The sequence below is a fragment of the Furipterus horrens genome, unplaced genomic scaffold (genome assembly GCF_987537825.1).
Source record: "Furipterus horrens unplaced genomic scaffold, mFurHor1.1.pri manual_scaffold_2, whole genome shotgun sequence".
Lineage (NCBI taxonomy): Eukaryota > Metazoa > Chordata > Mammalia > Chiroptera > Furipteridae > Furipterus > Furipterus horrens.
The window spans coordinates 46,226,470-46,253,684 of NW_028327172.1; the positions used below are offsets into that span (position 1 = coordinate 46,226,470).

Genomic DNA, 27,215 nt, shown 5'->3' on the forward strand with positions numbered 1-27,215 from the left:
GTGACCTGATGGGAGGGGGAAGGGGGATAATGGGGAAAAGAAGGAGGAGGGTTGAGTCAAGGAACAAGTGTAAAGGATCCATGGACATGGACTACAGAGTGGAGATTGACTGAGACCAGGGTGGAGGGGGTGGGGTGCAGGTAAGTGGGGCAGGGGAGAGCAATGGGGGGGAAATTGGGACAACTGTAATAGAACAACAAATACTATATAGTAAAAAATAAATAATTTACTTAGGTTATTTAAATTTATCTACATTATTAACTCTGTAGTATAGATATTATCTTTTTAGAAGTGAGGAAACTATCTCAGCCTGAATAACTACATGAGGCCACACAGTTAATAAAAAAAATTGTGATCATTCAATTATAGTGCTTGGTAGAGAGAGAGAGAGAGAGAGAGAGAGAGAGAGAGAGAGAGAGAGAGAGAAAGAAACACAATGTATGAACACCATTTTACTAAATGAACCTTTGCCTGAGAACCCACAGAAAGGGAGCCAAGAATCTGTTCCCTCAGTTGTTCCCAGTGCCTTTATAATGTGAGAACAATAAAGCCTGAAATAATCAAGCATGTTTGTCATACCTATGGAAAGATTTGGGAATGATTTTTAAGGACTTAACGGACTTCTTGACTATTAACAAAAAAGTGAATACATCGTTTAAGCGGCCAGGCAACCAGACAAAGGCTGATGATGGCTTGGCTGGCTTTCTAGAGGAAATCGAAAAATTAATTGAGGATCTTCCCAATAATGTATTGATTGGTCTGGGACAAACAGGAGAAAGAAACTACATAGTAATTTGAACAGGAAAAGTTTAATTTAAAGATTTATTAACTATAACATGGGAATGCAATAATGAAGAATTGGCTAGTAAGAAGTAAAGAGAACTCTAAAGAATATACTTGACTCTGGGAATAGTTTCACTACTTATCCATGTGTCAAATTATGTACACTTTAAGGATATTACAATTTTATTTATCAATTATATCTCATTAAAGCTGAGAAAAATTCTAAAGGAAATAAAGAATATAGTAATAGCTGATGTAAAAAGCAGCTAGTATTTCCTTGGGCTGAGATAAAACACTAATGGATAGAGGTTGAGATCTAAACCTTGCTGGAGAGCTCATGACCATGGCTCTGAATGGAGGCTGAGAAGTCACTTTGATGTCACATTGGTAGAACTTACCATAATTCTGCTTTCTAGGGTGCAGGGGAAGCTGTTCAGAGGAAGATTCTCTCACCAGAGGCACTCTGGAACATAAATATTGGGGGTGTTTCCAGACATCTGCTGTACAACATCATGCCAATAGATATCAATAAGATATTGTGTACTTAAAAGTGTAAAAGGGTAGATCTATGTTAAGTGTTCTTACCACATATACCTGCACACAAACACATACACACACAGAAGTGATGCAAGGCAACTTTTGGAGATGATGGATGTGATCAAGGTAATTCTTGATTGTGGTGATTATAACAATATAAATGCAAATATAAATATAAATCTCCAAACTTATAAAATTGTATACATTAATTATGTGCCACTTTTTGTATACCAATTATACCTCAATAAAGCTAGGAAAGAAGAACATTGGGGATGGGGGTATGTATTGCTGGAGAGGTAGGCACGGGGAAAGCTGTATGTGGTACAGGAGCTGGGGGCTTCCCATGCTGTAGGACCTGGGTGATAGGGAACCGCACGTTACAGGAGCTTGTGGAGTAAACACACATGAATCAGGAACAGAACCCTCTCTTTCTGCAGTGTCTCACCCGTGTCCTCTTAACATCATGCCAACTGGCAAAGGAAGAACATTTAAAGGCCTCAGATCCAATTTTGCAGAAGGTGCAATGAAAGGTGAATTGGAGCTGAGAGACAATAAATTGGTAACTAGCATAAAAAAGTTTAAAAAGGAAATACATGATTAAAATAGTCTAGAACTGATGATTATGATTACCAAGAATGAGAAGAGCCAATAATTATTGTTGAATTCTTGCTGAAACAGTCTAAACAATAAAACAGTTATATGATTTCTTAATTCAATCACTCTGTAAAACAAAAATTCTAAAATGGGCATTCTTAATGGGTGGTTCGTGAGGTTTTCAAATAGTACTGACAGCATGATTTTCACCTTACATACCAACTTTAGAACCTATGTCCTACATAAGATGCAACTCCACTGAAGATAGAAGAGCCAAGATTTGAACTCAGGTGGCTCTGATAATCGTTTTTGTGCTATGTCTGATATGCTATACCACTTCTCAGGAAATGAACCTAGTGTTAATAAGTATGATAGAATCCCCTTAAAGAGCAAACACAAAAATGGTACATCCAGTTACAGACTCGATCTGTAGTTAATCCCCCCTACTTCATCTTTATTTCTCTGGAATTTCAGGACATGTCTCAAATAAGGCCCTAATCTTGGTGACTGAATACTTTGTCAAATTTTAGTAAGAATACATTTTTCTTGGTGATAGATGATCAAGTGATCATAACCAACTTTTATTTGGATGAAACGTACCCTTCCTAAACTTAGATACAATATTAAGTTGGTTTGTTTCAGATCCTATCCACCTTCGTGCATGTATTTTAAGGAGACCTGGATTTAGATAATATTCTGTAGCATCCTTTTATTTTACTGATTATATCTCCTACTAACACAAAATTTTAGCCTTAAATTTAACACCAGAGGAATATTAAACTATTATTTGTTTTTGCTTATAAAATTGTGTGGCCTCCTTTATCTCCCATTCAGATTGTCTGCAGATGCTGCAGCTACCAGATTGACATCTGTAATTGTTGTATGAGGATTATAAGATTAATTCCTTAAGAAACATTTACCTTTGCTATTCTGAATACTGTAGGGACATATTTGAAAAGCTGTGTCCCTATATCCATACCTGCTGTATTTGGCTGACACCGTGTGAGTGCTTGAGGTGTACGTAGTGACCCCAGCAAGACAAAACTGTCTTTTGAACTTGGCTGACTCAGCCACTCCCAAAAGAAGACAGTAGAGCCAGTGGTTCCTACAAACACACCAACCAAAGAAGGCCTATAGCAAATAAAAACCAGAGTTCCTACTTCAGTTCTCATTTTCAAAGCTGTAAGGTTTGACTTTGTTAAACCGATCCACTCATAATTAAAGGCTAGGACAGAAGCCAATAAAAATTAGTTCTGAACATCTTTCTAGTTTCTCAGAACACTATACTTACATTTATGTTCATACTTCAAACAACTTTACATGTAAATAACAATTAACATTTGTATAGCACTTTACTTTTTTCAAAGTATTTTCACATTCACTCAGTTAATTCTCACAGCAATTCAGAATAGTAAATGATATTCTTATCTTCATTTTATAGATGTTGAAACTGAGAGGTTAAAAACTAATCCAAGTCCATATAGTAAAAAATAGACTGGGGCTGTAATTCATCTTGTGACTCCAAACTTCACTACATTATAATGCTTAAGTTGTTTTTCTGTTTTATAGATGGGGAAGCTGAAGCCTAGAGCAGTTAAATATTTTGTCCAGAGTTTCAAACTTAGGTTTAAACTAAAGCTATATGTTTATGTAATTGTACTAGATGTGTGGAACAGTGAAAGTGTGATGTAAATGAAAGTCAGAAAATTGATTTCTTAGTCCTTAAACTGCCATTTATCAGAAGAGCTAAGTGTGTGGCTAGTATATAGATATTGGGAACATGTTAGGAGTTTTAGATAGCTGTGCTTGTAAGATGGCCTAACAGACCTCTATAGTTCTAGAACTGTTACAGATCAAAGGAAGGAGTTAGGGAAGAAAACTATTTTACAGTGTTGTCAGAGAGCATTTCCTGCTTTTATTCCTTCCCTTTGCAGAGATGTTGGCAATGTGGTTGAAGCCATGTATGGGGACCTGCCTCCTCCAATTATGCTAATTGGACATAGCATGGGCGGTGCTATTGCAGTCCACACAGCATCATCCAACCTGGTTCCAAGCCTCCTGGGTTTGTGCATGATTGATGTTGTGGAAGGTAAGTTTTTTGTGTTAACTGAATCAAAATCTTTGACATACAAGAGCTATGTATGGTAGATTGCTTTTGTGTTTTAATTTATTGTTGATTTCATTCATCTTGAAGTATGTCCCTTTGTCCTTTATATCTTTTATGCTGTTTTGTGGCAAAGGCATTCCAAGTTTTTTTTTTTTAATTGGGATGTAATGGACTTACAATTTTGTATTAGTTTCAGGTGTACAATATAAGGATTTGATAATATGTACAGGGTGGGGCAAAAATAGATTTACAGTTGTCAGTATGCAATACAGAGTACATTCTTGTATTCTTGTTTATTGTATTTTCCATATGAACAACTGTGAACCTACTTTTGCCATACTCTGTATATATTGCAAAATGACCTTCATAATATATCTAGTTAATATCCATCACTACCATATAGTTAAATTTTATTTTTCTTGTCATGAGAACTTTAAAATCTATTCTCTCAGCAACTTTTAAATATATAATACAGTATTATTAACTATAGTCACCACGTTATACAATACATCCCCAGAACTTATTTTATAACTGGATGTTTGTATTTTTCGACACCTTCACCCAGTTTACCTATACCCCACATTACATAATCAGTCTCCATGACATAAGAAACTCTTCATAAACTTCTTTTATGGCTGCATAATATTTTAATTGTATGTATGTCCCCTAATTTTATTTAACACTTAAAAAGAAATTGCCATGTCTTCTATGACCCAGTCTCAGAAATCATACTATTGCTTGTATAAGGCAGCCCTATTCGTTGTAGGGATACTTCACAAAGGAGAGAATACCAGGAGGCAAAAATCACTGGAGGCCATCTTGGAACCTGGCTGTCACATCAGTCTTTTGAATTTTATTAAACTGCATCTCTTTTTCTGCAAGCAGCACTGAATTCTGTTGTAGTTGAGGGCAGATGTATATAGTTGACCCAGTAAGTGTAAATGCTCGGGATATGTTAAGTGCTGTTGTTAAAATTTTTGTTTAACATCTAGGTACAGCCATGGATGCCCTTAATAGCATGCAGAATTTCTTACGTGGTCGTCCCAAAACCTTCAAGTCTCTGGAGAATGCCATTGAATGGAGGTAATCCACAAATTTATATTGTCTATATTTTAAGTGTTAGATTATAGCTTTCTTTTTCATCAGCTCAAGCACCAAGTTCAAAGGAATGATTTGTCTTAGCTTTATTGTTAATTTCATGGGTGGAAACAATTATGTAAAGACTGGAGTTTTAAAAACATTTTAAATGTTTCAGACTTGGCTCAGTTGCATAAAATCCACCCTTTTTCTAATACACTATAATACCTCCTACAATCTTAGTAATTATGGATCATATGCTTTCTAGCTATTCCCATGTCTAAGGTGAGAGTTTAGACTAATTGAGACTCTTAAGATCTCTTCTACCTCTGATGCTCCGTGGTTCTAGATTCACTTCCTGTGTTCTAGAAAAAATAAGAAACAGAATATTATTGTAGGTTTTTTTTCTCCAGTTTTTATTTGCGTTTTGGGTAAATAAAAACCCTTTGTGTAAATAGTTTTCATAAAAATCACTGACGGAATTGCCTGTGGCTTTCACTTAAGTAAAGGCTATTCAATCATTTAATTTATTCATTAATTCAATCAATTATTTTAAATATTTATTAAATACTTGGTGCTGAAGGGTGAAGATTCAGAGATAAGTAAAACACTATCCCTCCCACCGAGGAGATCAGTCTTGGGGTTAAACATCTTCAGTATCCCATCTTCCTGCCTATTCTTCAAAATCTATCTCCAATACCTTCTTCACAACCTTTTCTCTAACTTCAAACTACATAGATCACTGCCTCAGGGAAATAGCTTGAGACCTTTAAGTCTATATTACATTGTACTGTTTAACCCCAGAGAAGGAAAACTCTGACTCCAAAAAACCTCCGCTGCCTTGCGGCATACCTCTTCAGGGGAAAGGCTAAGGGAGTAAACCCCGACAGAAAATCCGGAGCCGGAGTCCCTAAGGCGGTTTGATGTTGTAGTCAACACCGGCAACTCCTGCGGCGCACCTGAAGCCAAGCTGTATTGACTCCGTCTTTCCCTTGGACCCTTCAGCTGCGAAGAGAGGGGGGGTCTGCTGCATGGGCGACAGCAGACCCTCCATATCACCCTGCCCAGGCTCTGTAGCTTCAGCTTCATTGGAGAGGACACTCCAGCGTCATCGTAAGATGTCGATTCAACACGGGAGGAGACAGATACCGTGTCACTCCCGAGTTGGACTGCACAGCCATTCTTGGTGGTGCAGATAGACTCTTAAGAAGCTACACCATCGTCTCTCAAGACGGACGGCTGCCGACGACGACTGTTTACCCCATAAGTCTTCTAATCTTCCCTTAAGGGATATGCTTATATTATTAATTACAATTTCTGTGTTAATGCCCTTCCTGTATCATAAAGGGCAGCACCTATTCTCTGTTTCTTTTGTACTTTTGCATAGCATATGGCATACTGCTGGCTGCCCTAGCAGGCAGAACGCATCTGTTGACTGGATCAGAGATATCAAATGGAAATTAAGGACCTGGTAAACATATCCTAAGGGAGTTTTCCTAGGACGGAGGGTCACATGCCAAATACATCTTGTCAGAATGATCTGTGTGTTTAGTGAGGGTGCTGCTTCTTCCCCATGTTCATGCTACCATTCTCTCAGAAGCACCAGAGATCTCTGCCTTGGGTGGTCACAGCACTGAGAATGCAGCTGCTGCCAGCTCACATAGCTCGGGTACTCTGCCTACTTCCCTAGTAAGAATCAGTGAGAAAATTATTCCAAATAACTTTTTAAATTTATTCAGTAAACATTTTTTTTGTATTTATGATGTGTCAGTACCCGATCTAAGAACTGAGGATGAATCAGGCTTCTTATTGTATTTACTTGTTGGGGACACCAACATCAACAAGTAAATATATAAACACAATAGAGTGAAGGAAGTACAGGAGGTAGAGAAGATAGGTATCCAGTCCAGCCTGAGAGTCATGGTGGACCTTCTCTTAAAAGTAGATAGAGTCTTGATTCTAGAGGCAAAGGTAGGATAGGATAAGGGTTTTATTTGTTGAATGTTAACATATTCTGGGTTCTATGAAAGCCACTGATTGTAAAACCCTACTTTCTGAGCCTGAGAATCAGAAAGAGTACTATGAAGTATTTGCTAATTTTGTTTTGTACTCTGTTGGATATCTGAATCAAGTTATGACTCATGGCCATTTTGGCTATTCTAGATTAAAAAAAAAAAACATTTTGAAGTACTAAGCTAGCCTATTTAATTCAGTAAAGATTTAAAGCAAAGTGCATTCCTGCTTTTCCTTCCTTGGTCATCTTAATGAGAGGCAGTACGGTGTAGTCATTAAGAGCTTGGGCTTTGAAGCTGGGCAGATAGAGATTTGAATCTTGGTTCTACCATTCTGGCTGTTCTGAGAAAAACAGTGGGGCAGAGAGTGGGGGTGATAATGGAAGTGGGAAATTGGTTAGGAGACAGTGGTAGTAGAATAGGAGTGTAATTATGGTAAGCATAGACAAGGATGGCAGCAGAGTAAGTAATGTGGTCATATTTGGAATGTATTTTGAAGGTAGAACTGGTAGGACTGTCTTACAGATAGGATGTTGGTGGGGAGAGGGACAGCACTCAAGGATGACTTATAGGATTTTAGCCCAAGCAGTTGGGTGAATGGTAGAGACAAAGAGAAGTAGATATGGGAGCAGGAAAGGGGCAGAGAATTGGGATTTCTATTTGGAAAAGCGGAAATGCTTATTATACAATACATCTAAATGGAAATGTTAAGTATTGCTTTCATACCATTGTAAAGTTGAAAAAATCGTAAGTCAAACCATTGTAAGTTAGGGACTGTCTATAGTTAGAAGAGGTTGAGCTAGAGATAATTGGGAGAATAATTATTGCATAGATAGTATTTAAGGCCCAAAGATTGAATGCAATAAACTAGGAATTTGATGGTGATAGAAAAAAGATCCAAGAACCGAGCCTTTGAATTCTACACAATATTTAGAGCTTGGGAGGAGGGGGAAGAGCCAAAAAAGAGACTGAAAATGTACAGTTGGTGAGATAGAAGGAAAATATAACAGGTGTTTCTAGAAGGAGGGAGAGAACATCTGTGTCAAATAATGCTGAGAAATCACCTAAGATGAGGGCTAAGAAATGACCATTAGCGTTGGCATGATGGAGGCAACCTTGCAAAGCAAATCCCAGAAAATAATTGGAAGATAAGAAGCCTGTTATAATTTGGGGATTAGTTGAGGAAATGATGGGAGACGATAAAGAAGAGAAAGCAAGTGAGAACTTCTTTGAGAAGTTTTGTTGTATAAGAGAACAGAGAAATGAGGTAGTATCTAGTAGTGAAAGTGGGATTGAGAATGTTTTCAAAGGCTAGAGAATGTTTTTAAAGGATGTTTTATAATGTCCACTAGAGAAAAGAATGGTGACATAAGAAAGAGATAGGATAACTAAAAAAAAAAAAAAAAAGTCCTCATAAGCAAGAGGGGATAGGAATCAGTACACAAGGTTGACCTTGAATAGGAACGGAGATATTTCATATATTAAACTGTCAACAAAGCAGAATATATGATCATGAATACTGGTGGATTTGTATTACTTTAGATTCAGTTTGTGGCAGAAAAATGAAGTAATAATTCTAATTGCTTCTGTTTATCATTAAAGTAATAAACAAGGTCATTATCTAATGAGGATGCACTTTAAAATTTTACATGATTGTTTAAGCTAAAAAAAAATGTAAAGAAACGTGTTTTGGTGCACTGTTTCATGTGGTGTCAGTCAGTTATTTTGCTTGGCTCTTAGGCATACTCCCAACAACTCTGGAAAACTAACCTGTTAAGACAAAATCTAAGCTCCTAAGCTCTATATCATGACATGCAAGGCCCTGTCACACTCCCCCTTTGCTTGCCCCTGCTCCCACCCTGTAAAGTCATCATCCTGCTGACTTGCATATCACAGTGCCTTTGTTCACATAGTGTGCCCTCTGCCATACTGCTCTGACCAACCTCTTTTATCCTTTACTTCTTATCTTCAGTTCTTAGTTTAGGCAGGACATTTGGGAAGCTTTCTCTTAACTTCCTCATTCAAAATAAAGTTGATTCCTTTGAACCTTGCCTTATCTGTTTTTGTTTCTCCCCACTGAATTATGTAGTTCTTAAGCACATAACATCCTCTTGGTAAATGTTCTCAGAACTGAAATGGCTTCAGTGTCTTCACTTAAGTTTTACTGCTTAGTTCATAGACATAATAACCAAGTGAGAAGTAGTGGTAATCTCTATATAAGCTACAGTGGTAATCATAATTTTTTAGTAGGTCTTACAGAATCTGTCAGATTATTCATTTGACCCTAGTGACATGGTAAGTAAGATGCTGAGTAACCTCTCACCCTTCTTACTATTCTCTTCTAGTGTGAAGAGTGGCCAAATTAGAAATCTGGAGTCTGCCCGTGTCTCAATGGTTGGCCAAGTCAAACAGTAGGTCTTATTTTTCCCTGTTGGGCTGGTTAGGGAATGAAACCTGGTGAGAGAATTACAGTTTGCTTTTTTCTCACACTTATCCTACCATCCTTGGAATACCTTCATTATTTTAGATAATTTTTACAAGTGAACTCCGTTGGGCCAGTTGTACAGATTTTCTTTTCTTTTTTCTTTCTCTTTTTTGAGAAATCCCGAGACCAAATAGTGTCTTCTCTATGGTATTATATTACCTTTTAGCACAGCTCTAGGTGTTACAGGTGAGGTATCCCAGAGAAAGCACATTAAAACTTAAGTGTCCACTCAAGTGCTAGTAGGATGTTTTTATTCTGGTAACAGTCTCCTTCTAAGCCAAATACGGTTGTAAGGAAATTATAGCATGAAAGTTTTAGCATAGCCTGAATGAAAGCCAGATTTTAAGGGTGAGCTAAGATTATTTAGCCTAATTGATTTTTCTGGATAGCGTTACATGAGTCCTGGGTATTGCTGTGTAGTCACAAAATACACTTCAGGTGAATTGAGAAAATGTTGCCCAGTGGAACAGATAGGAAACACAGGAGTTGATGAAAATGATAATAGATTATTGAATGGGTGCTGTTTGCCAGCACTGTGCAGGGTATTTTATATATAGTATCTCATTTTTTAAAACTTTGTATTATTGAAAATTTTCAGACATTAAAATAGAATAGTAAAATGAAATTCAATGTACCCATTGCCCATTTTCAACAGTTATTGACTCATGGCCAGTCCTGTTTCATCGGTACCCCTGTTTCTCCTAAGCATAAAATGTTTTTTTAATTAAAAACTGTTTTTAAATTTTTTAAAATTTTAATTCCTTTTAGCATAAAATGTTTCAAAACAAATTCCAGACAAACACAGTTTCTTCTCAGGATTTCACTATGCTCTCTATAAGTTCCACTTCTATCTGTCTCATTATTTTTTTCTTGCAATTTATGTGTTGAGGAAACCTGTTTTTCTGCTCTAGAATTTCTCATAAAGTGATATTGTTCTTAGAGGAAAATAATAATTGGTTAGATCAGATATTCTTAATCTGCAAGATTAAGCTGGCATGATTATTCTAACTGCCTGTTTCTATCAGCTAGTAAAAAAGTGGGGGCTTTTTACCATTCTGCTTGAGCCTTGTACTACTATAAGCAGAATATAGTAGAAAAACATGCTTTAGAGGTGATCGGGCCTGAATTTGCCTACCAGCTTTATCCACTCATGAGCTAGGGCATCCTGGACTATTTTAACTCTTCAGGCCTACTTCATATGATTGTTAAGAGGATTATATAAAATAATGCCAATAAAACTTGTCACCATGCCTCGGGAAGTAGATACTCCCTTCTGTGGGTAGTATTGGTGCAAGAACTGGAAACCATACCTGAAGTATAGTCATACATTGCTCACGACCTTCCACAATTCTGGTCTACTTTGTACATTTTAAAAAACACATTATTCACATCCTTCTCCCAGGAACATTGTTAAGTTTTAACATTTGGTCATAAAAGGCCATAAGCATCAGTATCTCTGAGATAATTTGTGTATAGAAGAGAGTTTTGTGACAGTAATTTCTTAAAAAACCTAGGTGTGAAGGAATGATAAGTCCAGAAGGCTCAAAATCTATAGTGGAAGGAATCATAGAGGAAGAAGAAGAAGATGAAGAAAGAAGTGAGTCCGTAAATAAGAGGAAAAAGGAAGATGACATGGAGGTGGGTAAAAGCCTGCATTTTTGGAAGGATGGGGTAGGGGATGGTTCAGAGTGTGTGGGGATGGGGAAGGGGAGGTGATATTGTTCTTTTTATCTATCATTAGATATTTTAGGGGGGAAAGACATTATCATAATAGATACTTAGGTTAAGTATAAGATATAAGGCACTTGTAGATAGTGCTGACAAATTAGAACACACAATTTACAGTATTTAACCGACCCTCAGACTGCTCCCTCATCAAGTTCTTTCTCACCTCTGCTTCTGTTCCTATGGTTTATTTAATGAGAAAATCCCTATTCCTACCATTCTGTAGTAAACCTATGAAAGTCTTACCCATCTTTTAAGGTGTATGTCCTTGGGGAAGCTTTCTGACCTTAGTTTATGTCAGTCCCTCTCCAGTGCAGCACTGAGAATCTAGATGACACAACTCAGCACTTTGTTTTTGTTTTTGTCTAAATATTTTCCCTCAATCTTCACTGGAGGACGTGTTAATAATTGATTTTAGAAAGAGAGGAAGGCAGGGGTTAGGGCGTGGGGAGGAGAATGAACCGTTAATGTGAGAGAGAAACATGGATCTGTTGCCTCCCATATGCACCCTGAGATCAAACCTGCAACCTATGTACGTGCCCTGACTGGCAATTGAATTCCCAGCCTTTTAGATGTATGGGATGATGCTCCAACCAACTTAACCACCAGCCAGGGTAGCACTTTGTGTTTTTTGAAATTGTGACTAACTCATAGAATTTATTTTCATAAGCCACATTCAGAGATACTGCAGATACAGTGTCCTCTAAGTCTTTTCTGTGATAGATTATAAGCATCTTACTAATGGCAGGTAATGAATGAACTTGGGGCACACTACATATTCCTTTGCAATTGAAGATACTACTGTTAGCGAGGAGAAAAGTACTTTTTTTAAACAGTATTTTTATTTAATGAGGATCTTCTTGTCATCCTTAAGATCAATGAATAAATACCTTGTACCTCTTTGTTGGTTACAAAAATATAAATAATGCATGATCAATTTGCCCTCTCAACACTCTGAGAGGTGAGGGGAGCTCTTTTCTCCCCTGTTAACAGTGTGGAAACTGAGATGAAAGACTTGTCTGAGGTAATCACACAGTATTTAATAGATTTGAGACTCTGATACAAACTATCAATTACTTTTTACCTTTTATATGGTAGGATCTACACCAAGCCCTTCACATTTATCATATTTAATTCTCATTTTAGTTCTGTGATGTAGATATCATCACTGTTTTACAACTCAGGTACTTGCCTGTGGTCACACATAAATGTTAGTGCTAAAACACTCCAGATCCTCTGATTCTTTAAAATTATTTATTTATTTTTGAGAGAAGGGAAGGGAGGGAGAAAGAGAGGAAGAGAAACATCGATTGGATGCATCTCGTATGTGCCCTGACCAGGGACCAAATCCGCAACCCAGGCATGTGCCCTGACCAGGAATCAAACCAGTGACCTTTCGCTTTGGGAGATCTCACCCAGCCAACTGAGTCACACCAGTCATGGCAAGATGCTCTGATTTTTAATTCCAACTCATTTTTTCTTTGCAAATGTTTATACCACCAATTATATGAAATTATATAAACTCCAGAAGTTTATATAGGCACATCAAACAATAAGGAATATAACTAAACAGTCTATACTTGAGGAAAGACAAAGAAATTCCAAACAACAGTCACAACTTTTTGCAACTAATAGGTAAATGAGACCTGGAGATCTAATGCACAGCATAGTAATTATAGGCAACAATACTCTTGTTGCTAAGAGACTAGATCTTAATTATTTCCACCTCAAAAAAGAAATGATAATTATGTGACATGAAAGAAGTATTATTAGCAAATGCTGTGGTGGTAATCATATTGTAATATATGAATGTATCAAATCAACACTGTTGTACACATTAAACCTACATAATGCTGTATGTCAGTTATCTCAATAAAGAAAAGGAACTAAATATTTTTATTAAATAAAATGGAGAAAATGTTAATACAAATTAAACTTAACAACTACAACAAACAAAAACAAAAAATATTTACAACTTCTAAAGCTTGGTATCCAGGAGCCATTTAGGGCCCATTAGCCCTTTGGAGGAGCATCTCTGCTATAGCACAGTATAAAAAGTAGTGTTTGAAATTACCCTGAGACATACATAAGAAGTCAGTTGCATCCATTCTGCTCTGTAAAAGAAGATAAAGATATACATTTGGTAGGGGAGGAGGGGCACATTCTATACAACATGGTTAAAATGCAGAAAAGAAAGGGAAAACATTTAAACTTTGGTCCTTGAATAAACTTCAATTGTTCAGAAGATACTCCTTTGGGCATAAATCTCTTTTTTAACTGCTTTATTGAGAAATAACTTACCCAAAGTATACAAGTCATTTGTTTTTTTAAAGTATAGTTACAGTTATACAAATATCCCAACAATTTAATTTTAGAACATTTCATCATTTTAAAAAATGTCATACTTGTCAGTCACTTTTCATTTTTTCTTAACCTTTCCATCCCTAGGGAACCACTGATCTACTTTCTATCTCTAGATTTGCCTAATCTGGGCATTTAATATAAATGAAATTATATAATATGTGATCTTTTGTGACTAGCTTCTTTCATGTTAGCCTAATGTTTTCAAAGTTCATCCATATTGTAGCATGTATTAGTACTTCATTCCTATTTATGGCTGAATAATATTCCATTGTATGGATAGACTACATTTTTTTATCCATTCATCAGTTAATGGACACTTGGATTGTTCCCACTTTTTGTCTGTGATAATGGTGGTGCAGACATTTGTGTACAAGTTTTTGTGTGGATATGGGTTTTTATTTTTCTTGGCTATACACCTGTGAGTGGAATTGTTGGATGGTAATTTTTTTTTTAATATGCTTTATTGATTATGCTGTTACAGTTGTCCCAATTTCTTTTCCCTTTGTTCACCCAGTAACCGCCCTCCCTCCAGTTGTCCCCCCCACTTAGTCCATGCCCATTGGTTGCGTATATATTTCTTCTTGGATGGTAATTCTGTGTGTAATCATTTGAGAAATAGCCAGGCTATAGTATCCAAAGTGCCTGCACTATTTTACATTCCCACCAGTAGTGTATGAGGGATCCAGTTTTTCTAAATCTTTATCAGCACTTGTTATTGTCTTTCTCTTTTATTACAACCATTCTTGTGGTTTCGATTTACATTATCCTAATGACTGTTGATGTCGAGCATCTTTTTGTATGCTTATTGGTCATTTATGTGTGTATCTTTGGAAAAATGTCTGTTCAGATCCTTTGCCCATTCTAAATATGGTTATTTTTTTATTATTATTATTGAGTTACAAGTCTTCATTTATGTGATTTGCAAATATTTTCTCCTGTGGGTTTTTTCATGTTCTTGATGTTATTCTTGAAAATGCAAAAGTTAGATTTTGATGAAATTCAATTTATCTATTTTTTGTTTTATTGCTGGTTGTGCTTTTGGTGTCTATCATCTCTAAGAAGGCTTTGCCTAGCCCAAGGTCACAAAGATGTATGCCTGTGTTTTCTTCTTAGGATTTTCTAGTGTTAGCTCTTACAGTTAGGCCTGTGATCCATTTTGAGTTCATTTTTGTGTATGGTATGAGGTTGGGGATATAACTTCATTTTTTTCTTTGCATGTGAATATTCAGTTGTCCCAGCACCATTTGTTGAAAAGATTCTCCTATCCCCATTGAGTGGTCTTGTTGTCTCTGTCCAAGATTATTTAACCATATATATGATGGTTTATTTCTGGGCTTTCTAGTTTATTCCATTGGTATATTTGTCTGTCTATATACCAGTACTATACTATTTTGATTACTTCGTAATATGTTCCAAAATCGGAGAGCAAGAGTCCTCCAATTTTTTTCTTTTTCAAAAAATTTTTAGTAAGGGTCCCTTGAGATTCCTTATAAATTTTAGGATAAGTATTTCTATTTAAAAAAAAACAAAACGCCATTGGAATTTTGATAGGGCTTGTTGAATTTGCAGATTGCTTTGGGTAATATGGCCATCTTAACCATCCAGTAATCTTTAATATATTGCTGTCTCATGTTCACTTCTTGATTTTCATGTTGTGGTTGATTCCAGGTATTTATTTCAGTTATAATATTTCAAATTTTTAATGATGCAGAAAAATATAGAGAATTATTTATTTGTTCAGCGTGCATTTGATGAGTGAATACTTGCGCCCATCCATCTACTTTATATCAAAATACAACAGATAACCTGTCATAGTTTTGTCAGATTTCCTTTTTTAAATTACTATTGCAGGAACATTGTATCATTATCATAAATCAAAATATAAGAAAAAAATATACTCTACCAACAAATCAACATATTTTCAGTATTTCCTTTCTATTCTTTCTCAAAGCATACCACATTTTTCCAGTGGTAATCCTAACTTAGATGACATGTTGTATGCTGCTTCTTTCACTTCATATTATGTCATAAGCATTGTTCATACCGTAACATGTTTTTGTAATTATCCTTTTGATGGTGTGTTCTTTTTGCCAAATGGATATAAGAGAAGCTCAGTCTTGTCTCTACCACTTACTAATTTTGTAATCTTAAGAAAATGTCCTCAGTTCCCCGAAACTAATAGATGTAAAGCAAACTTCTAATTATCTAAACATAGAAATAACAACAATATAAAGGCTGCTATAAGGATTAAATGTATATTAAAACATCAGGGACATAGTAGGCACTTAATAAGTGCTAGTTTCCTTCTGTGTTCTTTCCCCAGGGACCTAGTTTTTATTCTGTTCTTTAGAGGTTGCCCTCAGAGACTCAGAACTTATTCTTATTCCTCTAGACCAAGAAAGACCATCCATACACTTGGAGAATTGAACTGGCAAAAACAGAAAAATACTGGGATGGCTGGTTCCGAGGCTTATCCAATCTCTTTCTTAGTTGTCCTATTCCTAAATTGCTGCTCTTGGCTGGTAAGTGTGTATGTGTGTACGTGTATTAGTCAGTTTGGGCTGCCATAACAAAATGCCATAAACTGGGTGGCTCAAACAACAAATTTATTTTCTCACAGTTCTGGAGGCTGAAAGTCTGAGATCAGGGTACCAGCATGATCGAGTTCTGGTGAGAGCTTTCTTACTGGTTTTCAGACAACCATCTTCTTGCTGTGTCCTTACATGGCAGAGAGGAAGCAAGAGGAAGCTCTCTAGTGTTTATTCTTATTAGGATACTAACCTTGTCATATGAGGGTCCCACCCTTATGACCCCATTTAACCCAATTACTTCCTCATTTAACCTTAATTACTTCCATATTGATTTTGGGGGGACACAATTCAGTCCATAGCAGTGTAGGTATATTGTCATCTGAATATGTTCTTGTTATATATAACTACTCACCAAATGGGTAGTGACTTCCAAGGTGAAGTACCATCCTCACTCATTTGTGCCCTTTCTCTTCCCCACACCAGATCCCTAAACCTAATGAAGCATAAGCATCCACCTGGGATGGCCTGATTCTGGCCTGGCCTCTGTACCTGGTCAAGCCCAAGTCCTTCTCCTAGAGTGGTGTAAGGATATTCTGAGTATAATGGAAATTTTAAAAAATAAAACCCTGTTTTCAGATACCAGTTTAAATGAGCAAAGTGATTGCCTGGAAAGCTTCCTGTGGTGAGAATATACCCTCAGGGAGTTAGGATTGTCATTAACATAAATTGAGAATGTCATCATGTTTGCAACTTTGTAACAATTTTTGCTTCATACTTTGGAACAGTTAAAATCTACTTCCCATGGCCTTTTCTAGTAAGCTACTTGTGGATTCTCTTATTTTTTTTCTAGGTGTTGATAGATTGGATAAAGATCTGACTATTGGGCAAATGCAGGGTAAGTCATCAAAAAATTATATCCGTAGGTCAGTGGTTTTCAACTTTTTCATCTCATGTCACACATAAACTAATTACTAAAATTCTGTGGCACACCAAAAAGTCATATTGTTGATGACCTGACAAAAAAATAGGTATAATTTTGATTCATTCACACTGGATGGCTGTTGTTGTGTTGGCTGCTGTCATTTTCTTTTAAATTTGACAATCTAAGGGAAAAGAGGTCAGTGCCCCTGACTAAATAGTCAGATATTGCATGTTTTAAAAATTCTTGCGGCACACCAGTTGAAAATCGCTGCCCTTGATTATTCTCTGAAGGCTAAAAAGGGACAGAGTCATATGGAAATTAATACTCTGAGATGGTGAGATACAGTGGAGAGAGCTTGAGCTTTAGAGTTAGACCCAAATTTGGCATTTAGCTCTGCTCCTGACCCACTGTATGATTATTGGCAAGAATTTCTCTTTTCTGAGCTTCAGTTGTTTTCCCCTTCTAAAATTGAGAATTACAGTGCCACTTACATCTCAGAGTTGTAAAGGCTAAACTGAGGCAATGTTCTTGAAAAAAGGGATTATAAACTATAAGGTACTCTGTAGGTATATAATATTGTGAAAGGAGATATTCTGAATATTTACCAATATTTTTATTATTGTTAGAAGTCTTAGGAAAGGGCAAGGACCAAGATAATCCAGATACAAAAAAGTGTAAACTGTATTTAGAAGACAGCATGGTGAGGTGGTTGGTAAAAGCAAGTGCTCTGAGCTTTGGAGAACTGGATTTGAGTACTGCTTCTTTCCTACTAATTTTTTGATGCTGGGCTAGCTACTTGACCTGCCTTAGCTTTAGTTTTCTCAGTCTATAAAATGAGAAAATTGATGGCAGCTTCATAGGCAACATGAGGTTAATGAGTAGGACAGTGCCGTGTTGTGCTCAGGCCCAGGTGTGTTGGCCAGATGACAGTGGAGGCAGTGGGACCAATTTTGTGCAGGCTCTTGTTTTCATATGGATGAAAGGCTTGGAGAAGGTGAAGAAGTCAGGGGGCATTGGCACCTTTTGGGTGATGGGAACAAGAGGTGCAAACCCCAAGGCCAGTGTTTCAGGCTTAAATGGATTCTCTTCTTTTCTACTTACTGTCCTTAGGCAATCTCATGGCTTCTGTTTACACCCTCATAGCTCCCAGAGCTAAGCGTTCAACTCATACCTCTTCTCTTCTGAGTGTCAGATCTAACGCATGTACCAAACCTGTTGGACAGCTCCACTTGGCTATTTCATGGGCCCCTCAAACTGTTCTTTCAGCTGTCTTGAAGCTCTCCACAGGAAAGGGGCTGTATTCCCTCACAGTGCTTGTTCAAAGGCTCTTGAATGATTTCTCAAACTTTGGCCCCAGGCCCTCATACCTTTTCCTTTCTCCAAGTACATAGTGTACTGAAGCCTGGAGGACCATAGACTGAGGCTGTGTGATTTTTACAGCACTGATGTTGGTAATTCTGAGCTCAAGTCCCTTTGCTTGAATTCAATTCAAGAAAGCCTTTTCTAAGCACATTTTCTGTGCATGACCTATACTTGATGCTGGGCAGACAGAAGACTCAAACATGGCCCCTGATATGCTCCAAAAGCAGTTGATCAGGACTGGCCTAGCATTTGGAAGCAGTGTCACCAGCGTTGGATCAGACAGTTCTGGGTTTAAATCCCTATTGCTGATTTTGTGGCCTGGATGAATTGCTAACTCCTTTAATGCAGAGTTTTTTCATCTATAAAATGGAGATAATGATATATCTCAATATACATATCTGCGTGAGGTTTAAATGAGAAAATGTGGGTGAAGTAAGAGTGACAGATGATAACTTTACTGTGTTCAGGAAGCAGTAATGATTTCTCAGCTTCTCCAGGAAGAATTATGCCAAGGCCACCTTCTCTTTCAAACTATCTCATAAGTATAGAGACTAAATGGCTAGAATGAGGGACATTCCTTGAAGCAAAGGGAAATAGATAAGTTGGCATAGATTCCTAAGCTCAGCCTTCCCAGCACTGTGTTTATATTTTTTAGAAGATTTTATTTAATTATTTTTAGAGAGGGGAAGGGAGGGAGAGAGGGAGAGAAACATCACTGTGTGGTTGCCTCTCACACGCCCCCATCTGGGGACCTGGCCTGCAACCCAGACATATGCCCTGACTGGGAATCGAACAGGTGACTTTTTGTTCTCAGGCCGGCACTCAATCCACTGAGCCACCCCAGCCAGGGTGTCTAAACCAGCATTGTGTTTAAACCAACTGAATTAGTTATAGAATCCTGAAACCCAGCACTCATTCATGGTACAATTTGGGTAAATAATTTAGGTCCTTTAAAATTAGGGTTCCTCATCTGTAAGATGAGAAGGGAGGGTTTGGAAATGTGTCCACCTCATAGAATAATTGTGGGGATTGCCTATGATCACATTATTTTATGTGTACTGGACATAGTATTGTTAGTATGTGTGAATTCTCCTTGATTCCTTATACCAGTTCTTTCAAAGAGGAATGAAAACTGCATCCTTAATCATTAATCCCAGGGTGGTTGGAGTTTTAGATTTTATCAGGTCATTCACTCAGTTATTCACTCATCCAGGACTTATTAAGTATCAATACTTTGTCAATGTCTTGCTCTGTGTTGGGCCCTATTAGGAATATACAGAGCAAGTAATGATTCTAGCCTCTGACCTTACAGAAACTATACACTCCTGGGGAGACAAGCACCAGTGGCATATCAAATATAAGCTTACAAAGCAAGAGGGTTGCATACTACTCTGTTGGGATTCAAATGAATTCATAGTAATACATGAAGAGATACAAGGGAGAGGGGAGTAGTCTGGAGTACCAGGGCAGCTTACTGCAAGAGGAGGGCCATAAGCTGGGCCTTGCTGAATGGAATGGTCTTAATTCCTCTACTAATTAACCTACTTTGGGCAAATCACTTGACTAATCATGGTCTCAGTCAGTTTTATCATCTCAAAAAAGAATTTCAGTATTTATCCTGCTTAGTTTTATAGGGTAGATTTGAGAATCAACTTAAAACATGAGTAGCAGAGTATTTTGAAAAAATTTTAAAGCACTGTGTACCTGGGGTAAGAATCACAGAATGTAATGACCAGGAGGGCTTTCAGAGCTTACTCCCTTATTTTGTAAATGATCAAGATACTGAGGCTCTTGAGTGTCTGCTTCCTCCACCTTCAGGAGTTATCGGTCCCATATCCTTTAGTCTGCTCAGGAATCTTGCTTTATTGATCACCTCTGACCTGTGACTACTATTGATAGCTATCACATTAATAGTGAGCTTATAGTGCTCCACAAGACAGTATGAGGAAGTGCTTAGTACAGTGTCTGGAACATAGTTAAGCACTCTAATCGTAAATTGCTGTCATAATAAATTTCACAATCCTTAATATAGCTTACAAAACCCTTAATGATATGGTCCTTGCTTATCTTTCCAGCCTCATTATTAACTCTCACAAGCACCATGCCAAATGTTTTATTTCTTGAAACAAATACCATTTCATCCTCCTTCCCTTGTGTAGGCTATTTTTTTCTGTGTGGGAAGCCTCCCTGGATCCCTATTTGATTGTGAAGCTCCTTTTCTTATATTCTTCCAGTTCCATGTGCACAGTTTAATCATAGGAACTACGTGTTGCATTAAAATGTTGGTTCTTGTGTTTTGCTTCCCCTCTAGACTACAGTAAGTCCCCTGAAAATAGAAACTCTTCCTCCCTATATGTCTGGCCTAGAGTAAATGCACATTAAATAGTTGCAGAAGGAAGCAGTGAAGGGGAAATGATTAGTCCGAGATTACAATGACAGGTATTACCGTTGTTCTCAGAGGCTTGGTAACTGGGTTTAGTATTGGGGGAGAGAGGGAGGGCGAGGTCCTGGGCTCCTGGAGTGCCCTGTAAGGCTGCAGAGGTGATAGGAGAGAGAGCTGTTTTAGTCCCTGAGTTTGCCTGGGTTTGTTTCCTCTCCAGGGAAGTTTCAGATGCAGGTGCTACCTCAGTGTGGCCACGCAGTCCATGAGGATGCCCCAGACAAGGTGGGTCTAATGCTTGATGACTGTGAGAGTTGTGAGGACATCTGGGAGAGTGACCTTGGGTTTCACAGAAGATAGAACATACCCTGGAATCAGTCTGTGTCACCTGCAGCTGTTGTGGGGCCTGCACAGACGCAACTCCACCAGCTCCCCACACCCCTCCCTCGCAGCTGTCTGTGGTCTTGTCTTTTTGTGTATGAGCTGAGGAGGTACTGACACCCTGCTATTTTATCCTGGGACCCTGTGGTTAAGATCTTAAGCTCTACTTTCCCATTTATCCCCAAAAGCCAGATAGAAAAAGGAGTAATTAGGGTAACAGTTATGAATTAATAAGAAGCACCCCCTCTATTGGAAAAAGGTACTTTGAAACTCTAAGGGAATAAATAAGTTTTCCCATGATGCCTTTTGTCTTCTCTGGAGCCATTCCTGCAGAGATGGGAGGATTATCCTAGCCCCAGCAGGACCCGGGTCCTTCTGATCTCAAGCTCCCCAGACCAATAGGACCCATGAGTTCAATATAGAGCCTAACCTTCCAACAGAAGCCCACAGGACCGCCAAGGCTGAGGCCCATTGCTAACCTTCATATGGCTTGGAATCTCTGTTTTGTAGGTAGCTGAAGCTGTTGCCACTTTCCTGATCCGGCACAGGTTTGCGGAGCCCATCGGTGGATTCCAGTGGTAAGGAAGTACAAAGGTTTAAGGAGCCCAACAATGCCGGCCAACTCCAACAAAAAGATTTTTGTTGTAAATAATCTTCTTTAACCCTGCCTGGTTGGGTCACCATGCCATTCTGCTTCCTCCTCACACAGAGCCCTGACATGTGTGTTTCTGCAGTGTCATCGTGTATTTGTGTTCTCTGGTCCAGTGGGTTGTTGCTGAGCTGAGGTATTAAATTGCGCCTTGTCCCTCACCTCCCACCACGATATGCACTTACAGAGGTGGTCCTTGTCTGAGGAGGCTGGGATGGGAATCAGTCCTTTCCCAGGCACTTAGAGAAGTTCTGTGTGCCTTCTGCCCTACTACTGAGGAAGGCAGGGCAGGGCATGGAGGCTGTGTAGAGATCCAGAGCAGGATTTCCAGCCTCAGCACTGTAGACATTTAGGGACGGTAATCCTTGGTATTGGGGCTGCCCTGTGTGTTATAGGATGTCTAACAACATCCTTAGCCTCTATGCACAAAAAGCCAGTAGCACCCCCTACACTTACAGCTGTGACAAGCAAAAATGTCTCCACATTTACCAAATATCTCAAAGAAGGCAAAATCACTTCCAGTTGAGAATCACTGGTCTAGAGGGAAGAGGATGCCCCTCATCTTAGGATGCCCTTCATCTTATCAGGGAGACACATTTGGGCTCTTTGTTGAGAAGGAGGAAGCAGAGACGCATGCTGACCAAAACCACATGGTTATGACCCCACCTCAAGGAGCTCTTAGTGCTGCAGAAGGCTCCCGATCCTCAGAGAGCCCACAGCCTGTTGAGGAGTCAGGTCTGCAAGTTGGAAAGTCTCTTATCTGGTTTTGGTGAGGGTCTAGGAGAACCTGTTCCCCACCCTCAGGAATTTTGAAGAAGACGACATGTTGAAGAAAAAGAAATGGCTTCTGCGTTAGAGAACTGGGCCTGAGAGTGAGGATGACAGGGCAGGGTAGGCCTTGGAGAGGATGACAGCAGCCTGGCACAGTGAGCCACCCCTCAGGCAGCTGGCCATTGGTGGATCCCAAGAATCAATAGTAAAGACTTACTTTCTCTTAGTAAGGAGTGTTTGGGGCCCCTCGACCATTTGGAGCTTTGGTCAAATCAGCAGTACCCTGAGAGCAAACCCTGTGTATAACCCTGAATGTGGCTGTGGGAGGTGGGACAGATCTGCAAGGGCCTTGGTGGTCATTAGGAAGGGCTTCCTGGAGGAGACAGGGTACATTTGTTTTCCCTTCTCTTTCCACTTTTTACAGTGTGTTTCCTGGCTGTTAGTGACCTGCCATTCGCCCCTTTCTCAACATTGAGCTCTGTTGTAAATACATCGCACCAGAGGCCACTGTGATGCCGCTGTCTCCTCGTCACCATTCTGCCCGACCATGTGACACCGGCTCCCTATAGACGGGCATCCCAGATGTACAAACCCTTTCATGTATTTCTGCCAAAAGCATTGTTTTCCAGAGCCTTTGACCACCATCAGCCTCCCTAGCCCAAGGCTCCCCAGATCCTACCCCTTTCCTGTTCAGGGGTCTGCCTGTTCGCCCTGCCTTACCTAGGGTAAAGCCTCCATCAGAACTGCCATGCTGGGCCCCTATTCCTGGCATTAGGCAATGCACCTGGGTCCAAATGTCTCCCCAGGCTCAGGGACCTCCATTCCTTGAGATTGTTCTTGGCATGGTCTTGCCCTACCTCAAGGGATGGGCCATGCACAGGGTGGTCCTAATTTTTCCCTTTCAAATAAAATTCCAGTCAGGTACCTTTTTATCCCAGTCTTACTCTTCCAGCCTTGGAAGACCCATGGAGTCCAGGATCTAATTCTTAGGTACAAGGATGGGTGATGGGTGACATTACAAGAAACCAGCCTGAAAATCAGGTTCAGCCAGTTCAAGCACATGGCCTCCCATCCGGGGAGAGCCCACCACCCCACTCCCACATGTCTGGGCACCTGCCCTGGGCTGAGGCCAGGTTGTTCCAGGGGCCTCTTGAGCCCTCACCTGTCACAGCAACCCAGGTTAAGTACAGCCCATGCACAAAGCCACAGGCTAAAAAGCCTGTGCAGTTTTTAAGAATCAGATTTAACCATTTTCATAATTGGTCCCTGGAGGTGTGCAGAGTGCCCGCTTACCTCTTCACCCCCACAGCTTATCTCTGTCATTCGTGGTTTCCATGTCACTCTTCACAGCAACAGTACAGCCCAGCATCCCCTCTTTGCCCTCTTCCAGCTGCCACATCACAGCACTGCGGCTCCCCCTGCTGCCCAGGCGCACCGTTTCCAAGAGCAGGGAGGGGCAGTCTCCTGCAGCCCATCTTTTCTGTGACTATCTTAGCTGATGCGTAGCCCCCTCCACCTTTCCACCCAACAACTTCCTATTCCTGTCCTGCTGCACGGTCCGGAGTCTGGGACCTACTTTGTTTCTTTGTTATTTATGACCTTGTTAAAGAAAATAAATATCTCCCAACCTTTATTGATCTAGTCTTTCTCTATGAAGTTGTCTTTATTTCTACTGATCTGGGGGCAGGGGACAGCTCATTGGATTTAGTTACCATAGAGCTCCAGAAACCCCTTTCCTGAAGCCCATCAGCATTATATGCTCTGCCTGCTTCCCAGATCTGGAATGCCCAGTGGGATGGACAGGGCCAGCCTCCACAGCAGCCAGGGAAACCTGGATTCTAGTCCTATCTCTTCAGATTAGCTGCTGTGGCAACTTGGGCTTGGAACAGGATGTCTGTGCACTGTTCACATGACCTCAGCCACTCATGGCTTTATATCTGCCAATACCCATACTTTGTCCACAACCCCCAGATCATCTCCTGAGCTCTAGACACTTAGGTCCATCTGCCTCCTCCTAGTGACCAAAAGCCACTCATGTTGACCATTTTTCTAAAACTGAATTTACCTTCCTCCTAAAACTAGCTTGTTATTCCTCCCATGTTTCCTGGCTCGGTAGTTGGTAGGTGGCACCATCTCTCCAGTTGTCCAAACCAGGCAGCCAGAGCTCCCTAGTCAGCTCGCTCTCTTACATCCATATCCGGTCGACCACCAGACCTGCGGTAAGCCCACAGCCCTGCCCTAGCTGAGGCCTCATGTCTCAGATCACTTCAATGCTCTTGCTGATTCCCTGCTACAGCCCCTCCCTTGGTCGTCCTCTACCCACTGTTGGAGTCTCCTCCTGGAAGGCTTTGGGGCCAGGCTGCCTAAATTAGAACCCAAGGCCCAGCTGTCACGGTTTGTATGAGATAACTACATTGTGTGCTGCAGTTTCCTCATCTGAAAAGGGGACCAAGAGTACCTACCCACAGCGTCTTGAGGACTACATAGTTCATACAGGTTAACTGCTCTCTCAGAAACTGGCACGGGAGGCACCTAATAAATAGTTCCTGTCATGCCACTCCCACATTAGGACCTTTATCACTCAAAATGGTCTAGAAGCATCAGTATTGTTTGGAAGCTTAAATATTTTGTCCCCACCCCAGACCTATTGAGTAAGAATTGATCTGTATTTAGCAAGCATGTTAATTCTGAGATGTTCTGGTTTAGATGTTCACTAAATATTTCAGGGTAAAGCATGGGCTCCCCAGCATAGAAGGAAAGTGCTTGTGTGTGATCTCATTTCTCCCACCAATCCCTTGGAGAGAGGAGGTGTCCCTTTGTGGGGCTGTGTGCCCTTTGTCCACAGGGGGGCAGCATGATCACATGCATGGTTTTCAAGGACCAGGCTACTTCCCTTCACCAGGCAAGTTAAAATAGTCATCAAAATTTGATCATCATCTAGTTTACTTTACACACATCTCATTTAATCCTGACAGCAATCCTATGAGGCAAGTGATGTTATGCTCCTTTCACTGGTAGGCAGGTCCAAGTTCACACAGCTCAGAAGTGACTGTCAGAATTCAAACCTAGTTGTTCCTCTTCATTACTGCCTCCAGGACAATGCATGGGTCACTGGGAAAAGGTCATTTTAGTTCAGATACTGGACTTAAAAGAGCAAGAGGGACCAAGGAAATTGGCTTCTTCAGGCTTGATGGATGGAGACTAAGAATGAATGAAATGTTCACTGAGCTTTGTGTTAGGTACTGTGTTAGTCACTCCCTTATTCTTTGTGTCCTTATGCTGGGAAGTGGCAGCATCTTTGTCTGTTGAGCATTTCACTAGAGCCCAGTGGATAAGGAACCATTTGTATGTACATGCAACATGTGTTTAATGAGCACCCACTATGTGTTGACTGTAACAACATCCTTGAGCCTACAGATCAGCACTGTGAACTCAGGGAATAAAGGAGAACCCCTGCACCTTTTAAGTGAAGGGTTGCTACAGAGCCAGAAGAGCCAGAAGAGCATGTTTGGGTCAAACTAAAGGTCTTTCTGTCTCTCTCTCACACACTGAAAAAAGAAAGTAGGCAAATTTTGCGATAAACTTTTGGAAACAGGTCAGAAAAGTTTTCACAAAAGTAGCATTTGAGTTCAGCTTTGAAGCGTCATCACAAGGTAGAGAGGGAAAGGAAATACATTGCAGGTAGCGGGGACAGCATACTCAAGCCCAGGAGACTTGAAAGTCAGTCTGAGAACAGGTAGATTAGTGTGATTAGTGTGGCTGGAGCAGAGACTGTGATGTGTGAGAGGCACCCGGAGGCAGGACTTAAAGGCCTTGAGTGGCAAGAATGGAGAGTTGTCTGGAGTTACTGTGTAGATGGATTGGTCTGCACCAGACTCAAGGCAGGGAGTTCAGCAAAGAGGCAATTGTAGTCCATGTGAAAGGCAGTGGCACATTTACCTAGGGCAGTGCCTGCAGGGAGAAGAGGAGGCGACAGGCTCAAGATTTTGGAGGTGGAATGAACAAGACAAACTGATTTGGACAGTGAGGTGCAGGGACCCTTAAGTTGGATTCAAGGGTATGTCATCAGAACTAGGGGTAGGGAGTTAATAGGTCAAGACATTACCAAGGGAAAAACAACAAGAGAGTCTGCAAAAGGAGTAGAAAAAGCAAAAAGCAGCCACACTCTTTTTCTGCAAGAACAGTGTGTTATTTGTAAGCTTTGAGCCAACTCTTCTCCTGCCCTAGCTGGCTGCCTCATCAGCAGCCAGAATCAACACATTCTCACTCTGGTTCCAGGGCTCAGAAAGTTATGTAAATTCAAGAGGCTGCGTTATTCCTAGAGCTGGCTTTCTCTCCCAGCAGTTTGCTAGAAAACCCTAGCCTGTAGCCAGACAAAACCTTGGAACCTGAGACTAGCCAGTGGCTGGCTTCTTACATGTGGATGGAGGGAACAGTTAACTGAGTAGTTGTGTTGGGAGAGGAAGTTTTTTTCCTGATGATCAATGATGGTGCCACATATTGATGACTAATCCAATTTAAGCTTAGACTAACTT

General features: G+C 39.9%; 1 protein-coding gene across 2 annotated transcripts in view; it reads left to right on the forward strand.

Moving 5' to 3' along the window:
• The window catches only part of PPME1 (protein phosphatase methylesterase 1), a 50,365-nt gene extending 26,052 nt beyond the window's left edge, over positions 1-24,313 (forward strand). Inside the window, exons 6-14 of one of the 2 annotated variants that reach the window (XM_090265461.1) lie at positions 3,849-4,003; positions 5,014-5,104; positions 9,456-9,521; positions 11,110-11,233; positions 16,077-16,206; positions 17,066-17,110; positions 21,100-21,164; positions 21,771-21,838; positions 23,105-24,313. In XM_090265461.1, coding sequence (XP_090121587.1) covers positions 3,849-4,003; positions 5,014-5,104; positions 9,456-9,521; positions 11,110-11,233; positions 16,077-16,206; positions 17,066-17,110; positions 21,100-21,164; positions 21,771-21,838; positions 23,105-23,123 — 763 coding nt within the window. In that variant the 3' untranslated portion in view covers positions 23,124-24,313. The other variant, XM_090265462.1, reaches the window with a different exon arrangement.
• Positions 24,314-27,215: the final 2,902 nt, after the last annotated feature.